The sequence below is a fragment of the Elephantulus edwardii genome, unplaced genomic scaffold (assembly GCF_000299155.1).
Source record: "Elephantulus edwardii isolate Elephantulus edwardi_28Jun2011 unplaced genomic scaffold, EleEdw1.0 scaffold00098, whole genome shotgun sequence".
Lineage (NCBI taxonomy): Eukaryota > Metazoa > Chordata > Mammalia > Macroscelidea > Macroscelididae > Elephantulus > Elephantulus edwardii.
Genome location: NW_006399848.1, coordinates 6,773,227 through 6,790,933, shown reverse-complemented (window position 1 = coordinate 6,790,933; position 17,707 = coordinate 6,773,227). Strand labels below are relative to the sequence as shown.

The 17,707-nt window shown below is 37.3% G+C and overlaps 1 protein-coding gene across 1 annotated transcript in view; it reads right to left on the bottom strand.

Annotated features, from left to right (window-relative positions):
* Positions 1 to 17,707, bottom strand: part of AKAP9 (A kinase (PRKA) anchor protein 9) — a 163,461-nt gene that overhangs the window by 46,637 nt on the left and 99,117 nt on the right. Inside the window, exon 20 of the mRNA XM_006891494.1 lies at positions 1,380 to 1,542. Within this exon, the coding sequence (XP_006891556.1) occupies positions 1,380 to 1,542 (163 nt within the window). The remainder of the gene's footprint in view (positions 1 to 1,379; positions 1,543 to 17,707) is intronic.

Here is a 17,707-nt window from a genome sequence, read left to right as displayed (position 1 = left end):
TCTCCAAGTTATTTGCTTGGTTATTTTGTTTCGTTCCTTCATTGCTCCTCCAGATGGAAGGAGAATATCTTCATACCTTAGAAAGGTACTCACAAAGAACTAGATTTCTCTGAATTTTGTATTACTTTCCTATGTTTAAGTATCATATCATGTAAAGATAAGGATTAGAATCAAAGAGTTGTCAAGGTTTCGTTACATGAGCCATCAAAACGAGGAATCAGACACTGACACATGTGGAACAGTGTTTTAGGTGCATGAGTGATGTCAAAGGCATTAGACTGGAGTAAAAACTGCCCACCAAACCCTGAACTCTTCAAGACATCGTCTAATTGGCCCAGACATCAGCCCCAAGGCATGCCCAGAGGAGGAAGCCATACATACAGCCTCACCTCGGGGGCACACGGCTCTCCTCCTTTACTTCCTTTCTGGGGAGGACAGGCTTGTCCCTTTAGGATGTACATCTCTTATAAAATCTATTTTTCTTTTTTATCTTGACTTCTGCCACTTCTCCTTTCCTCTCAGTCTCATGCCTTAACAAAGGCCTTGGCCTACACTCTAAGCCTAGCGTTCCAGCAAGGTGTCAGCCTACATGCTTGGCCCAGTGCTCTAATAAGGGCTTGGCCTACATTGGATTATTTGGAGCAAGACCAACAATAACCCTTCTAAGGATCGTTACACTGTACACTAAAATCAGCCCTTCTCAGGGCTCCTTCCCATGCTGTCCCAAGGGCCACTGAAATTGCTGTACACGACACCACCTTGGTAGCTTGGGCACCGACCCCGCCTATAGTATCTCCTGCCTGGCTCACTCTGTAGCTGGGTGAAGGGAGTGAACTGAGGCACTGACAGCAAGGAAACTTAAGTGTAATTCATTTCATATCAAACTAATAGAGACAGATTCCTGGAAAGCTCAATATAAATGAGATGCTTTCAAACTCAATTACACTTTAAATATGTCAGAGAATAAGTTATAGTAGAGGTAATAGTATAAGTTTAATACCCCATAAAAGCACGGTAAAACAAACAGAATGAGGTTTTAGATGTTTCAACCGCGACTTCATCCTCTAATATCAGCTTAAACAAATTATTAACTAATCTTGGTTAGATTCACTCTCCATGAGTTGTTTTAGGGTAATGAGATTATGGAAACAACTCATTAGAAATCATTTTTATACTCTCTAAAATTCTCAGTATTTCCTGTAATTAATTCTATTAAATTTTTTTATAATTAAAAAAAACAACTGGAAGATAAGCCTCAACCACTCTTTAGTGGTCACTTTAAAATAGGGTGGTTGTTTCTAAAGCTCGGGGTGTATAACCACCTCTATTTTTAGATTTGAAATTTCTCCAGTCTCAGTTGCCAACAACAAGGCGCTTACCCTCAGCTTTACTGAGCTCCACAGCCAGCTGCTCCCTGGCCCTGGCCTCCTCATGAAGGCGCTCTCGCAGTTCTTCTTGGCACTTGAGGGACTCAGTTGCTTCTTGTTTTTGTCTAAATGACTCCCGCATCAACTCTGTCTGCGTAACTTTTGCATGCTCCAGCTAAACAGGAAGAGAAAGTACACATGAAGGGTTGCTGTTGTGGGCCGTAACCGACCCTCCTGCAGGTTTTCAGGAGCCTAAGTTGCATGGGAGGAGACTCCCAGCCTTTTCCCATGGAGACCTGGTGGATTTGAATCATGTGCCTTGGCACTTCAGTGCGTGCAGCTTCTTACCACTAGGAACCAGAGCTCCCTGTACATGAAGGGAGATAATGAAATCACTGGGCAGACCTGTGCCATTCCTTATTAATGCTAACTAAAAAGGATATTAAAGAAAAACAAAGACTCTTGAATTACAGTTACTTAAAAATGTTTATATTATTACTATAATGTTCTTTCTCATGTCTTTGAGTCCTTACTGACCCTCACTGTTTCTGAGGCATAAATCGCCGAGGAGGAGACTGCCCATCTTTCTCTCATGGAGTCACTGGTAGATTCAAACCACCAGCAAGACATTAGGTTAGTAGCATAAGCTCCTATGGATGCAGCCACCAGAACTCCTTGTAATGCACTGCTGTTATGTTCTGTCAACTCATAGCTGACCTTCTAGTGGATTTTCAAAGGTAGTAATGACAAGGGAGGACACACCCATCGTTCTCCCATGGAGCAGCTGATGGATTTGAATTGTATGTCTTCGGGGTGGTGGTGCAGCTCCTAAATACTAGGCCACCAATGCTCTCTTGTAACAGTTCCACTACACTAACAGTAGTACAAATCATGGTAAAAAAAGTACACTAGCTGTGTACAACTTTGCATAAAAAGTACATTCTAGTTTTGCTGAACAAGGTAAGAGACATTTAAAAAAAAACCAAAACCCCAAAACAAATCAAACTGTTATCACTAGATTTGCATTCTAGCAGATACAAGACGTTATAAGGTTAATGAAGCACAGGAGGCTTTTGTGTCTTTGCGAAAGTAACTGTGTCCTAGGATAAACTTTTACCTCCTTTTTATTTGATAATTCTACTTACTGTGATTTCTACAGTGTCTGCTATATCCTATCATGTACATTATGGGAGACTAATCATCTATGGTTAATAAAATGACGATGATACAAAACAAAAATCAGTGGCACAAGAAAAAGAAGATATCTTTTTAATATATGTGTTTTAACTAAAATTTTTCTATTTTTGTCCACTTGTGAAATATCTATAAATTTCTAAATGAGTATTCTTCAATTTATTTTCAAAATACAGAGGCATACAGAATACAAGGCATTAATCTCTATTACAATCTCTTTAAAATACTGTTACTGGCAAAGACTTATCTCAATTTGAAATAAATTCTAAATTAACAAAGTACCGAGGCTAATGTTCTCAATCAGGAGATAACTAGATCACCATTAGTGAATTCACTGCATAAAACTGAAAAAAGTATTAATAATATATTAGCTTTCTGAGCTTCTGACTGCCAGTACCTGCTTATCTGTTTTTACTGAAATGATGACATGGGGAAAAACATTCAAGATAAAATGATTCTAGTATTGAGTCCTAGGTCATTAACATTACTCAATAAATGTAAAAACTGACTAGAAACGTTAGTGACAGGCTCACACAATGCAGAACTTAAAAAGTTATGTGCACTAGAAAGACAGTATTACCGAATTTTAAATAAAATAATATTAATTGAATATAGTTTCTAAACTGTAATCAGTCATCAGCGATATATTAGGAAATTATGATATTTAAAAAGTTTTTTAAAATATAGTTTATTGTTATGCAAAAGACCTGTGCACTTGCCACATGAGTCTTATTTACTGTAACAAATAGATTTTAGAGTCATTCTAAATCAACTTCCAAAATATCGGGTATTAAATTTTTTTTTAAAAAAGAGCATGTGGTATGCAATTATTCTTATTTCAATAAGATGTTTATAGTATCTTTCACATTTTATTATTTGAAAATAATATGAATGTATATTTACCATTCAAAATAAAAATTGTTTGTTGTTGTTATGTGCCATCAAGTCGCTTGCGACTCATAGCGACCCTATGTACAAAAGCCCTAAACTCTGCTCTGTCTTGTGCCAATTGCACTGTCTCTGACACTCCCATCCCGATTATCCCAGTCACTGAATCAATCCATCTCATAGAGGATCTTCCCTTCCTGCGCTGTCCCTCCACCCTCCCAAGCATGATGTCCTTCTCCAAGGACCGGTCTCTTTTTACAACATGCCCAAAGTATGTTAGACTGATATTATAAAATGTTTCATAAAATATTTATAATATGGTGTTACCATAAAGAAAGGCAGAATATTAGAAATATTTTGACCTTTGGCAAAAGACTTAGCAAAGGGTCCTTTTAAAAATGTACATAACTGATGCTTATTATGATAAACAAATAGAAACACAAAATAATGAACTAATTTGTGCTGAACTACTCTCCTGCTTTATAGCAACAATTCATATTTGAAAAATACATCAATTACTTCTAAAAACTCATAAATGCTTTTTTTGGTAAACCATATGACTAATTGGTACACACACAAAACCTCTATGAGTTCAAAGCAAATCCACAAGAGGATGCAGTTTCTTTTTTTCATTTTTAGAATTCACCATACAAACCAGCAAAATAAATATTTGCTTTAGATAAGAAAATGAAATAAATTTTTGTTTCAATATTCTACTTCTTGGTAAGATCTAAACTAGCCTTTAAGTATACTTTACTATTTCCATAAAACTACTGGAAATAAATACATCAGTCTTAACAATCAAACCTAGTAAATCTGGCAAATTAATTTCACTTATAATGGAAGGGACTCACAATTTTTTGGAATAGGAGAATTCTTTCAAATGCTTGTCCAAGAATTTTACACTCAAATCAGTTAAGTTTATCATTCCTTGAGTTAGTTCAGATATGCTTTATCTCCAGTATCAATGCTATTTGTAATACAATTTGATACTCAGTAATTTAAAAATATTTAAGAAATTTATTTGTTACCATTATATTAAAAATATGTATAAATACTGAGTTTGTTTGAGACAATGAAAACTTTCGGTGATAATAGAGAGTAGATACAACATGATAAAGTAATCAGTATCACTGAATCATACATGTAAAAGTGGTCAAAATTAACATTTCTCGTTAAATACATTTTACCACATAAAAAAATAAGTGTAATGCATAGCTAAATATTCTGTAACTGTCATATAAAATTTGCAAGAGAGGCAATAAAACTAACTTTGAAACACCATCTGGCTTGTTACATATTAGCTAGTACAGTACATTTAAAGTCATGAGGGCCACAGGAGTGCTGAGCAACTTGTATTTATCCTGAAGAACTTGTAGTGAATCATTCACAACATACGTTAATTGTTGAACCAGAAATACTAAATATGCCATCCTTTCTGCTAAACCCATTCACACAAAAAGCGCAAAAGAGGATTTCCTTATAGGATTAGCAGGCCAAAACCCAGCTTTTCCTTGTCTAGTTCTACAGTTAAAATGCCATCCAACTACTAACATTTCCAAATTGGCTCAAAGACAAGTCACTTGGATGTTTTAGGCATCATGATGCCTATTCTCTCAAATATAATAATTTCATTTTTTACTCAGAATTGAAATAAATACACAAAAGCAAGACTCTTAAAGACATGTAAGATTTAAAAAAATAATTCTCCTGGGATTACAGAACTGCAATATTCTATCATTCTGTTTTTATAAATGAAAAACATCGTCAAGTTAGGACTCCTGGACTGAATTTAGTCTTTCAAATTACCCATGATGAATGCAAAACAGCATTCCAAACAAACAAACAAAATTACACAAAAACCAACAAGACTCCAGGGCATTTCACCTTACTAGAGATAGGTAAAATTTCACCTCTCATCATACACAGGCTCTGAACTAAATCAGTACTTTAAAAAATACTTACTGAGTATGGAGGAGTAGGCAGTGAAATCCTAGAAATAAGCTTTAATACATGTCCATTTCTTTTATGTATAAAATGAAAAATAGAAGTATTAACAATTACAGAGTTATTTTCATCCAAATGCTCACACAGGGGAAAAAGATTTGGTAAAGGGATACGAGACTCCACCTCATAAATATCTTCATCTTGTTCTTCCAGCCATGAGCCATTGAGTCTGATGGTTGCTAAGTAAGTTCTGTAAGACTCCATTCTGGACCGAGCAGGTGCCAGTCTCCTCGTCTGCTTTTCAGTTTTCCATTACATTTAAAAAGTACTTTTTCATTTATCAAGATAAATTTTTCATAGCAGCATAAAAATTCTTTTTAGCACTAGCATGTAAATACTATAAAGTTAATCCACATAGTTTAACAGTAAAAAGGAATAAAAGTCCAGGGGAAAAAGTTGTCACAAATCTAAAAATAATCTAGATCTCCATGAGTCTTCATACCAAAAACAAAACAAAACAAAACAAACCAACAAAACAAGAAAACCTTCTAAATACAAATTAAAAACAAAAAAGAAAGAAAACAAAACAAGTTTTAAAAAACAGACTTTCAACTAGGAAAATTCATTTAAACCCTTAAAGAAAAGGAGAATAAAAATATAATCATCTCACTAGCTGTACAATAAAATAGCTTTCAATATCAAATACATCTATGTTAATAAATAAGCTTTCCAAGTACAGCCTGGCAGCGAAGGTCAAGTTTTAAGTCTCCATAGTAGCCGTCTTGAGAAATGCAGTTGCAACATTATTTCCCTTGTCCTTGCTGCTTCACTGATTCAAGAGTGAAAGCTCTTCTAAACTTGGCTATTCAGTCTCTCACCGCTGTGCCAAAGGATACTAGTCAGTGTCCCCTGAGGAAAAGGTCAGAGGAGCGGGTGTGGTTCAAAGTCTTTACCTATAGGTATACTGACAGGTGGAATGTGAATTAATACGCCCACAAAAATAAGCTTGCCTAACAGGATCCAAGTTCCACGTCAGAGCTCTGAACACAGCATTTAGACAAGTTTATAATGTGTCCAGAATAAGGGGGTGTTTTTCCATCTCATCTCATAAAAAAGTTTTCATTAAAAAATATGAAATCAGTATGCTTGAGCAGACTTTATTAATCAGTTATTTATGTATATCAAATAACCATAACGATTTCTAAAAAAATGAAACTGGCACTTGCTTGTGACATTTCCTCTGAAAGAATATCCATTCTTTTGTGCAGCCACTGGAACTAATCATAGATAGTTTAGTTAGAACCTATTTTCACACTGAGGGGATAGAGACTAAACGTTAAGGATGGATGGTCACAGACACACACATTACTCCCCTCCACCCCCCCATTCATTCTCTCTCCCCCCTCTTCTTTCAAACTACACTGTGAAAGAAATGGGAAAGATCTTGTGTGACAACCAATGTATTCAAGATTTGTAACTAAATCAGTATAAAATAAAGAACAAAAACCCCTACACTATACATTATAGTTGGCAATTATATAATGTATCATATGTATACAAGGTATCATATGAACTCTGACTCAAGTTTAAAGGCACAAGAGGTACATTAGTCATTAGAGTAGTGAGTTAGCTTCTGGTTACTCCAGAAACATGGGAAATACAATAAACCTGTCATTCAGAACTTTTTTAAAAATTAAAAAGCTTACTTTTAAATATAAACGATTGTCAATAATATTTTTTTTTACCATGGATTGAATTATGTCTCGTGCACTCATATTATATAAACCCTTATCTAATGTAAAGGTAGTTATCCTATAGCCTACATTGCCTTTTGTCTTTAAGAGATAAAAAGGGAGAGAAGTGAAAAGAGAAAGAGGGACCTGACTACAAACAAGAAAGAAGAGCCAGGAGCAGAGCACATCCTTTGATCAAAAATCTTTGCAGTGAGAACCTTCTGGACCTAGTGGCACACATGGCAAGACAAATGAAGTTCTCCAAGGAAAAGTGGGGTTTCAACAAAAGATGCTGAAAAAAGGGAGCACTGGTGGCCTAGTGGCAAGAAGCTGCGCTGCAATCCCAAAGGCACACAGTTTGAATACACCAGATGCACTGCTGGAGAGGTGGGCAATCTCCTTCTGTGCCAGTCGGATCTGATTTGAAAGTAAACAACAAGGAGGGAGGAAAGAAAAAGATGCTGAAAAATTAAAAGGACCTTACCCCAGAGCTAACACAGACAGAAAGAATTTCTCTATTGCTGGTGGTCTGAATTTGGACTTCTAGCCTCCTAAAAGGGCTCTCTGGTGGTCTAGTGGAAAGGAGGCTGTACTGTCAACCTGAAGGCATGCAGTCTGAATCTATTAGCTGCTCCATGGCAGAAAAATGGGCAGTCTCCTCTCATGCTACTGACTGCCTATGAAAACCCACTAAAGGGTCAGTTCTGAGTTGGTTCCAACTCAACGGTAACTAACAACCACAGTGAACTGTGAGGGAATAAATTTGTTTGCTAAAGTCATCCACTTAGGGTATTTCTGCTGTAACAGGAGATATTTGGTACCAGGAGAATGGGTATCACTCTATCAAAACCCTACAATGTAGAAGTGGTCTTGCAATTGGGTAATGGGTAGAAGTTAGGTAGAGAAACAAAAACTCTCACTACTGGGACAACAGCAAACACCATGACTGATGGAGAAAAGAGTGACGTTGTCAATGATCTCATCTTACTCGAATCCACAGTCAACACCCTTGGTATTATAGTGAGAAAAATCAAAAGATGTAACAACAAGAAAAGCAACAAAGGGATCTCTAGTGGCCTAGTGACAAGAAGCTGCACTGCAATCTCAGAGGTATACAGTTCGAATCCACCAGATGCTCTGCCGGAGAAAGAGGGGCAATCTCTTCTGTACCAGTCAGATCCGATTTGACAGTACACACACACACACAAATAAAAAATAAAATTAAAACAACAACACAACAACAAAATTTAAAGATGCATCACACTGGGAAAACCTGCTCTTAAAAGGACCTCTCCAAAACGTTAAATATGATGTCAGTTTAAATACTAAGGGACATGGTCCAAGCCATGGTCTTCTCAATGACTTACTATGCATCTGAAAGTTGGACAATGAATAAGAATGACAAAAGAACTCATGCTTTTGAGTTGTACTAAAGAGAGTACTGACTATCCCATGGACTGCCAAGAGAACAAACAGGTTTATCTTGGAGAAAGCAAAAAGGACTATTTTTTGGAAGCAAGGATGGTGAAACCTCATCTCACACATTTTGGGAAAGTTGTTAGGAGGAACTAGTCCTTGGAACATGACATCATGCTTGGAAACAAGAAGGACTGACACAGTGATGGACTCAAATATGTCAGAGGTGGTGAGGATGGCACAGAATAGGATAGGGTTCAGAGCTGTTGTTGATAGGACTGCTATGAACTGCAGTCAACTTGATAGCATACAACAACAAGAAAGAGGTTTAAGGTGTTTCGTATTAAAACATTTGAAGACTCCTGGTGATGCACTGCTTAAGCACTTGGCTGTTAACCTAATGCTAGTGGTTTCAATTCACCAACTGCTCTAATGAAGAAAGAAATGACAGTCTGCTTATGAAAGATTCAGGAACCCTAAGGGGGAGTTCTGTTGTGACCTATAGGGTCTCTATGAGCCAATATTGACTTGATAGCAAAGGGCTTAAGAGTAAAAGCACAGATTCCACTGGGGAGACTGTTGGTGCAATTACGGACATCGAAAGATTTCTAGTGAGGAGTCAGAAGTAAGGAAAGCAGAACACTAAAGACGGTGTAGATGGCAAGAAGCAGTGGCACCAGAACTACCAGACCAGCGTGGCCATCAACCAATGCAGCAAGAAAGCTTAGGGCTTTCGGGCAGGAGTTTTCCCAGTGGAAGCAGGGATGCCTCTGGACACCTGGTGATGGAGTTAGGCTTTTTTTGTGCTCTGGAGCAAGAAAAATGAGTACTTTGCATTAGTGTCTGCTTCTAGGCACTTATCATTAGAGCTAGAGCTTTGTTAACAGTTGCTTGAATAGGACAGAAGCTGGGCTGGCACAAGACACCTTGGTCTTTGGGGAGACAAGAGGTCAAGGAACCAGGAAGCAGAAACTGAAAAGACAAAGAGCACAGAAAGCAGAATAGCCTCCAACTCAAGGGCTAAGGTCACAGACCTCTGGAGACTCAAAGGGCAGAACCATGGCCCACTGTATATCAAAGGATAGGACTAACAGTCTTCTATGCTTCAGAGTCTGATCTTGGCCATCTCTGTTCCAGAGTGTGACACTGCTGTTTATGAATGCAAGAGGGATGGGGCCAGAGTCACTGCCCAAAGGTGAGAGGACAGAGCCACTATGCCCAAGGAGAAGAACTACAGAGCTTTCCTCCCAGGTGGACTAGAAGAATGGGCTTCCCCAAGCTGAGGACACCATCATTGTATCAGTGGGTCTGGAAATCAGAGATGACGTGTAGGGCCAAGGGGCCACTACTCAAAATCCAGAGAATAGAGACAATACCCAGAGTATGGAAGGCAGGTCCACACCTTGATAGTCCTTGAAAATAGGATTTTCGATCCTTAAGGTGTAATTTGGTCTTCTGGTTTTAGGGCATACTTATTGATCTTGTTTACCTCCAGTCTCTCCCATCTGCAATGAAGTGTGTGACTGATGTCTGTCCCACCACTGTACTTTGGAGGCAGATAACTCTATTCTAGATTCATTCATAGAAGAAGAATAATTTTGTCCCAGGCTCCTATATGGAGTTGATTTAAGGTTTTTGACATAATATATGGGTTCAAAATGGTTCAGAATGTCAGGGGCTGAATTGTGTTCCTAAAAATGTGTGCCCATTTGGCTGTGTCATGATTCTTAATGACTTGGGAATTACAGAAGTTTGTAATCATCCTCCATAATGTGATGTGGTCTGATCTGCCAATCAACTGCAATGGGAATGCAAACCCTTTGTGGAAGTTATAGCTATGAAGTGATAGAAGGGTAATTTCCCTGGGGAATGATATCACTCTCTTAAGAGAGATAAGAGAGAAGAATGAGGAGAGAAAGAGGGATGTGACTACAAATAAGAAAGAAAAGCTGAGAGATGAGCACATCCTTTGGACCAGGGGTTGCTGAACTGAGAAACTCCTATCGACCTATGGAAAGAAAGATACTAAGATAAGTGGATGTCTCCAAGGAGATGCTGAAAGGAGAGGACTTTCCTCTGAAGCCAGCACACAAAGACAGCTCAGTATAGCTGGTACCCGGATTTAGAATTCTAGCCTCCTAAACTGAGAGGATGAATTTTCCAGGCACAAAACCAGAATTCTGTTTGCTAAAGCAGAATTTCAATTATCTCAACTATTTTATGATTTCTAGATTTCTGATCAAGAGCTTAATTTGAAGGCTACAAATTTTCCAGTATAGAATTATGTTTCCCAAATGAAATAGTCTTAATTTAAATATAAATATCAGGCCATTTAATCTTTCCTCATTGAAAAACACTTCTGATGCTCTCTTTGGGATTCTGGTTTATTAAGATAGTTAAGGGACTAACTTCTGGGTACAGACACTACCAAAGCCCTCCCTGTCCAGTGTTAAGCACAGCAAAGAAAACAGAGTGGCAGTGACTAATACTTTGTTTCAAGTTATGTTTAAAACATAACAAAACTCAGTAAAACAAAAACTCAGTGCATATTTATTACCTGCAGGAAAAGTCTCTTAAAAAATATTAAGACACATATTACCTAGTTCCCAGTATTCGCAGAAATAAGTACTATGAAAACGTTTTCTATTAGAAAAATCACTCGGTAGGAATAAATCTCTTATTCATTAGTTTCTTCCAATACTTAAAGGCCTCTCTTGGTAAACAGATTTCTTACAGCTCTAAACAATACCAGATTTTGGAAAACTAACTGATGTATGACTATTCTGACAGAACAGACTGATTTCTAGTTCTGATGGATCCAAGAATCTCAAAGAGTTTTCTGTAGAACAAGAACGACTACTGAATAAAGACTGTATTAAGGAGATAACCTTTCTAAGAGGCTAATGGTAGTCTCTTCTAAACATTCTTTCTAATACTGTAGTGAAAGCTACTCTAATCAACAGAAACTTTTCAACAGGCAGTATATAAGCCTGATGTTATGGTAGCCTGTCTAGACTAAAAGTACTAAAACTCATCAATATAAGTGAGGGAGCTTTGGTGTCCATGAGCTGCCACAGAAAGAGGGCAATCTATTCCCAACTGATTAACTGCTTCTGAAAACCCACCAGAGGGTCAGCTATGGGTCAGGTCTGACTTGAATGTACCCAACAACAAGAAGATATGGTTTTAGAACATACTGTTGGCCAAACTATTTATCAAATCAAATATATAATATTTTAAAAACTCCGCTATTTCTCACCACATCCTCTCCAAAATCTATTACTTGCTACCCTGTTAAGCTTTGCCACTGTTACTGGACTGAGACGGTACTTCATTGTGGTTTTGGTTTACATTTCTCTTATTGCCAGTGATTTGGAGCATATTTTCATGTGTCTGTCTGCCATTCAAATATCTTCCTCTGTGAAAATTCTTTCCATGTCTTTTGCCCATTCTGTAATCAGGTTATCAGTCTTTTTCTTGTGGAGGCCCAGGAGCATTCTGTAAACTTTTGTTATAAGACTCCTGTCTGCGATGGAATTACCAAATGTTCATTCCCAGTCTAGGTTTTCTTTTCACCCTATCGGGGGAAATTGGGCTGAAATCCTTCATCTTCATTTCTTGCTTCAAGTCTTCTTCACTTTCTGCAAGAAAAATTATGTCATCTACATAACATAGATTGTTGATGAGTCCTCCACCAATCTTGTTATCATATTCTTCTTCATATGGCCAGCTTCTCCAATTATATGCTCAGCCTACAGACTGGAGAAAGGATATAACCCCGATGAACACTTTTCATGATTTTAAATCATGCAGTATCCTCTTGTTCTGGTCAAACAACTGCTTCTTGATCTATGTACAGGTTTCATATGAGCACAATTCAATGTTCCAAATTTCCCATTCTTCCTAATGTTATCTAATTTCAGAACACAGAAGTGAGTAGACATTGTGAATTTCTTTGTTTTTTGTGTTATATATTTGAGTAAAGTTGTATGAATCGGCCTTCCAAATATGCATATAGATAGTATACTCATAGCATTGTACTTCAGGATAGATTCAGAAATGTTCTTTGTGACAATGACTGTGATACCATTCCTTTTCTATGTATCATTCCCAGCATAATAAATTGTATGTATCACAGTCTGATTCAAAATGGTTAGGATGCTGGTCTTTAGGCAGGCCATTTCATTTTCCCAGATATCTAAATTTCATAGATTCATACTTTGTACATTCCACATTTCAATTATTAAGGGACGTTTGTGGCTATTTGTCATTTTGTGTCTTGCTAGATCAGTAACTGAAAGCCCTTCATTGAGTGAAAGCTTTACTCTATCCATGTCATTAAAGCAGAATCTACTTTCATAAAGTAGTTCCTTCACAGTCACATTTTTTACTGTCTTCCATCTGAGGGACAAAATTTTGAGCAATATATGGAACAATGTTCCACTATTATTCACAGGATTTTCAAGTGGCAGTTATTTCAGAAGTGGATGGCTGGTCGTATTTCTTTGTCTGGAAGCTCTGTTGGAACCTGTCCACCATGGGTAACCCTGCTGGTACATGAACACTGATGGTACAGCTGCCAACAGCACAGCAATATCCCAAGATACTACATTAGGCAAACTGACTGCTTTAGTATTTAACATCTGGAAAATGTCATCCAAGGTCAGGTTCCTACTATACCTACCTGGACACATATGCATGTAACAGTTGTGACAATGTATACTCTTGGCCCAAGGGAAACAGAGTGTGAAGTCAATCCCATACCTTTGTCTACTGTCAGCATTAATGGATTATGGAGAAGTTTCTTCAGTAATATGTGACTCGAACAAGTCCAATCTCTGATAATTTGTGATTTATTCACCATTTTCCATCATATGTATTAGGAGACAGACTTGTTTGCATTATAACCAGTTCATCATAATTGAAAATGACATCAAGTAGTTAGCCACAGTTATTAAAATGGTCAAGACCCAGGTGAAATGTACTTAATAGTCATCAAGAGAAGACAGGTGCTGGTAGTTGTTTTCATAATATAAAATAAAGTACAAATTACAGAACTTATAATACTAATATGGCTGAAATAGGCAAAACAAGTAAAACAAAATAAAAAATCCACTGGACCAAAGGAGCCTTGTTGACAATATGAGTTGAGCTAATAAGAGAGGTTAATGGTTCAAGTCTACCAGCAGCTCCTTAGGAGAAAGGAGGGCATCCTCCGGTAAAGATTTAACACTTTGGAAATTTGATGGTAAACTGACTCCACAGTAGTGGCTATATAAAATTCTCACAGAGTCAAGGGCATGGGAATTACGTATCATGATTATAAAGCATATGCCTTCAGCCTGAGACGTGCTAAAAAGAACAGTTCAAAGTTAGCTCAGCTAACTCAGCGGGAAGCATAATGCAGCTTTGGCTTAAGTGTTTTATTATTATTATTTTTAAAGCAGCTTTATTAACGGAGCTCCCGGGTGAGGTTCTTTGCTCTCAAAATGGAGAACAAGGAAATTGCTGGCTTAAGCATTTTAAAAGACAGTCAACACAGAGCTTAAGCAGAAGAGCAAAGACTAAGTATTAATATTACAGTTGCTATGGAATTTCACAGTACACCACATGATTCATAATTTCAAAGGTGAATTTAAATAAAATCTACTAAAATTGAGGATGAAGTACATTTTTTGATGCAAAGGCATATAATTTATATATTGTATTAAATTAATAACACACACACGCACACACACACAGCTGGACATGCTTCTAGTATTTCCACAGTAGCACTTGGGCTGGTGACAGTAAAAAAGAACTCACAACTAAGGTTTTAGTTAAAGATGGGAACCTTAAATGTCATAAGGTATTAAAGAATACCCAAATATTCTGAAATACTCTAAAAACTTGCTGTCTCTGAAAACTTGCTGGAGTGTCAGCTATGGGTTGGTTCTGACTTGAGGGCACAGAGCAATGAGAATAACAAACCAATATAGAAGCAAGAATTTTTCTTTTGTTTGGTTAATGAGATCAATATAGAGTAGATTCTATACCTAATCACTTCCGAGATATGAAAGGCCAGAATAAACACAGACACAAACATACACAGCAGGATGAGAATGACAACATATATATGGAGACAGACATAACACAGACCAGGAACACCAAGTACAGCCGGCAGGTAACAGAAGACAAAGTAGATAAAGAAGGAACATTCCTTAGAGTGAAATGCTGAATTTGGCTTTCTGGACTATGAGAAAATAAGTCTGTTCTTTAAAACCACCCACTTGTGATATTTCTATGACTGCAGTACTAGATAAGACAGTCAACTTTTACTACTGCCAAATACCTAAAGATTTGAGTTTTTAGGATTATTACACTTCTGGTTCTTTATAATGCTTAAGGGATAAAAAAAAGAGCTACTGAAGCAGAAAGTTATCAATAATTTTTTACTGACTGTAAAAGAAATTTCTGGAAATAAGAAGTGCCCAAGGATAGTAATTTCTTCTGTTAAATCATGATGGATCATAATGCACCTTCAGAATGTACCTACAAAAACATTTTTGAACCCTACTTACATGCATATGAATATATTAATTTGGCCATTCTAGAAAAATACAGTGTAGAAGTATACTAAGAGTACACAACATACTTCCTTGGTTAATTGGTGAATCCTCGCTGAAATGTGTGGTAATTTCTGGATTCTTCTCCTTTTATGGGGAATTCGGGTAGCTTACTGGGTAGAGAGTTGTACTGACAACTGAAAGAAGTGTGTTTCAAACACACAGCTGCTCTGAGGGATTTACAACAGTGGCACCATGCAGTATTTGTCTTTTTGTGACTGAGATACTTCACTCAGTATAATGTCCTCCAGAGTCACCCATTTTGAATAATATTGCACGAGTTCCTTGTTTTTCAATGCAGTGTAGTATTTCATTGTGTGAATATACCACAGCTTCTCTATCCATTTGTTTGCTGATGGGCACTTAGGTTGTTTCCAACTCCTTGCTAAGCAAAGCCACAATCTGCTAGGATGGCAGTTATAGTCTCTTTGGGGTATATTCCCAGAAGTGGAATTGCTGGGTTAAATGGTATCTCTATTTGCAACTCTTTGAGAAAGCACCACACCGCCTTCCAGAGTGGTTGCACCATTTTACATTCCCACCAACAGTGAATAAGGGTTCCAGTTTCTCCGCAACCTCACCACCATTTGTTGCTTGCTGTTTTGTTAAATTTTGCTATTCTGACTGGGGTGAGATGATATCTCATAGTTTTAATTTGCCTCTCTTTTATAGCTAGGAATTTTGAACATTTCTTCATGTGGTTGTTAGCCATCTGAATGTCTTCTTTGATGAAGTGTCTGTTCATATCCTGTGCCCATTTTTCTACCGGATTATTTACCTTTATCTTGTTGTGGTGCAATAACTTCTTTTAAGATACAAGTCATCTCCAACATGGAAGAGAATGTACATTATCCCCAGACAAAGAAGAACGAATCTAATAAAAAGTCTGCGTGTCACATCAGAAGACCATTTTGAAAATAGAAATTATTACATTATAAGTACACACTGTTGGGATAATTATCTTTCTGATGAAATCCTATTATCAAGGTACAAAGAAGGGGAAAACACCATGATACTAATCTAAGCAAGTAATAGGTATAAATCAAATTATTGTTGTGTACCATCAAGTTGTAACCAACCCCTAATGACCCTCTGGTGGGTTTTCAGAGACAGTTAATCATAAGAGAGGAGTCTGCGTGTTCATCTCCCACAAGGCAGCTGTGCCATCAGGACTGTAGTACAGCTTCTTGCCACAGGTGACCAGAAAACAATAGGTGTTTAAATTATATCAGTGTCACTAGCCAAGCGATGACTCAAGAAACGGCCTATAGTAGACAAGATAATCAGATATGCCTAGGTGTGAAGTACCACACAAAGGTTTCGCAGATGATACTGTACATTCATATTAGTATATGCTGTAAATATATCCATGAATACAGCAAAGCCAAAAAAGAGGCAAAGCTATGCAATTTCTTGATCACAAACATTAAGATAATGAGTTGCTAATCCTGGGACTCTGGAACGAGGTCTCAGGGGACATAAAAATCAATCAGCATCACACAGTCCACAAAAACCATGATCTATATCCTACTTTGGTGAGTAGTTACTAGGGTTTTAAATGCTTATGATGTCATCGAAGATGTAATGATTAGTTTTTTCCTGTCCAAAACAAAGGAAAGGGAAGAAAAGCAGAGATGTACTGACATAATAATCCAAAGATCTAGTGGACTATGTGAATATCAATTTCTAAGATTCTGACATTAGAAACAGAGAGTATCCAACTACCACCACTGACCACTCTGAAAGAGATCACAATAGATCATCCTGGATAGAGTAAAGGGAAATATAGACCAAAACTCAAAAACATAAAAGTGGCCAGGTTGGCTGCTCCAACAGACACTGGAGGAACCATTGAGTCTTTGGCCCCTTTGAACCTGAAACAACATATACCTGTGGCACTCCCTGCCCCCACTCAAACATAAGACAAGAATGACTGTAAAGCGAACAGTAACACCAGAAAAGCACTCATCCCTTGGAATAACGAACCACACAAAGTCAGAGGGTCAACATCTGCCCCAAGGCAATAGAGGGTATCAGAGACAAGAGATGGAATGAGTAATAGACTTAAGAATCTCAGGAAAGAAATCTAATAGTACAGTAATATGGTGGGTATTATAATTAACATTATAAAACAAAATGTGTATACAATGGTAGAATGGAAAAACAACTTGTTTCTAAAGCTTTCACTCAAATCACAAACATAAAAGAAAATGCATAAAATCATTAAGAATGTGGTATTAAAACTATAAAATCTGTAACAATGTTTTTTCAATATGCTTGTCTGTCAGATACTCCTCTAAATCTGAACATTCAGATTAAGACAGACTAGGAAGAAGGATTGGTCATCCATTTCTGAAATAGCAGGCCTCTGAAAACCCTATGCACAACAGAACACACGCAGATTAACAGAAAGGGCAACCTAGGTAGAACTATCAAGTATGGAAATACAAAGGAGGAGGAACAGTTAGTTGTAAGCAGACCCAAGAGATTGGAACATGGAATGTGAGAACCATGAATGTAGGAAAATTAGAAATTGTTAAGAAAGAAATGGAATGCA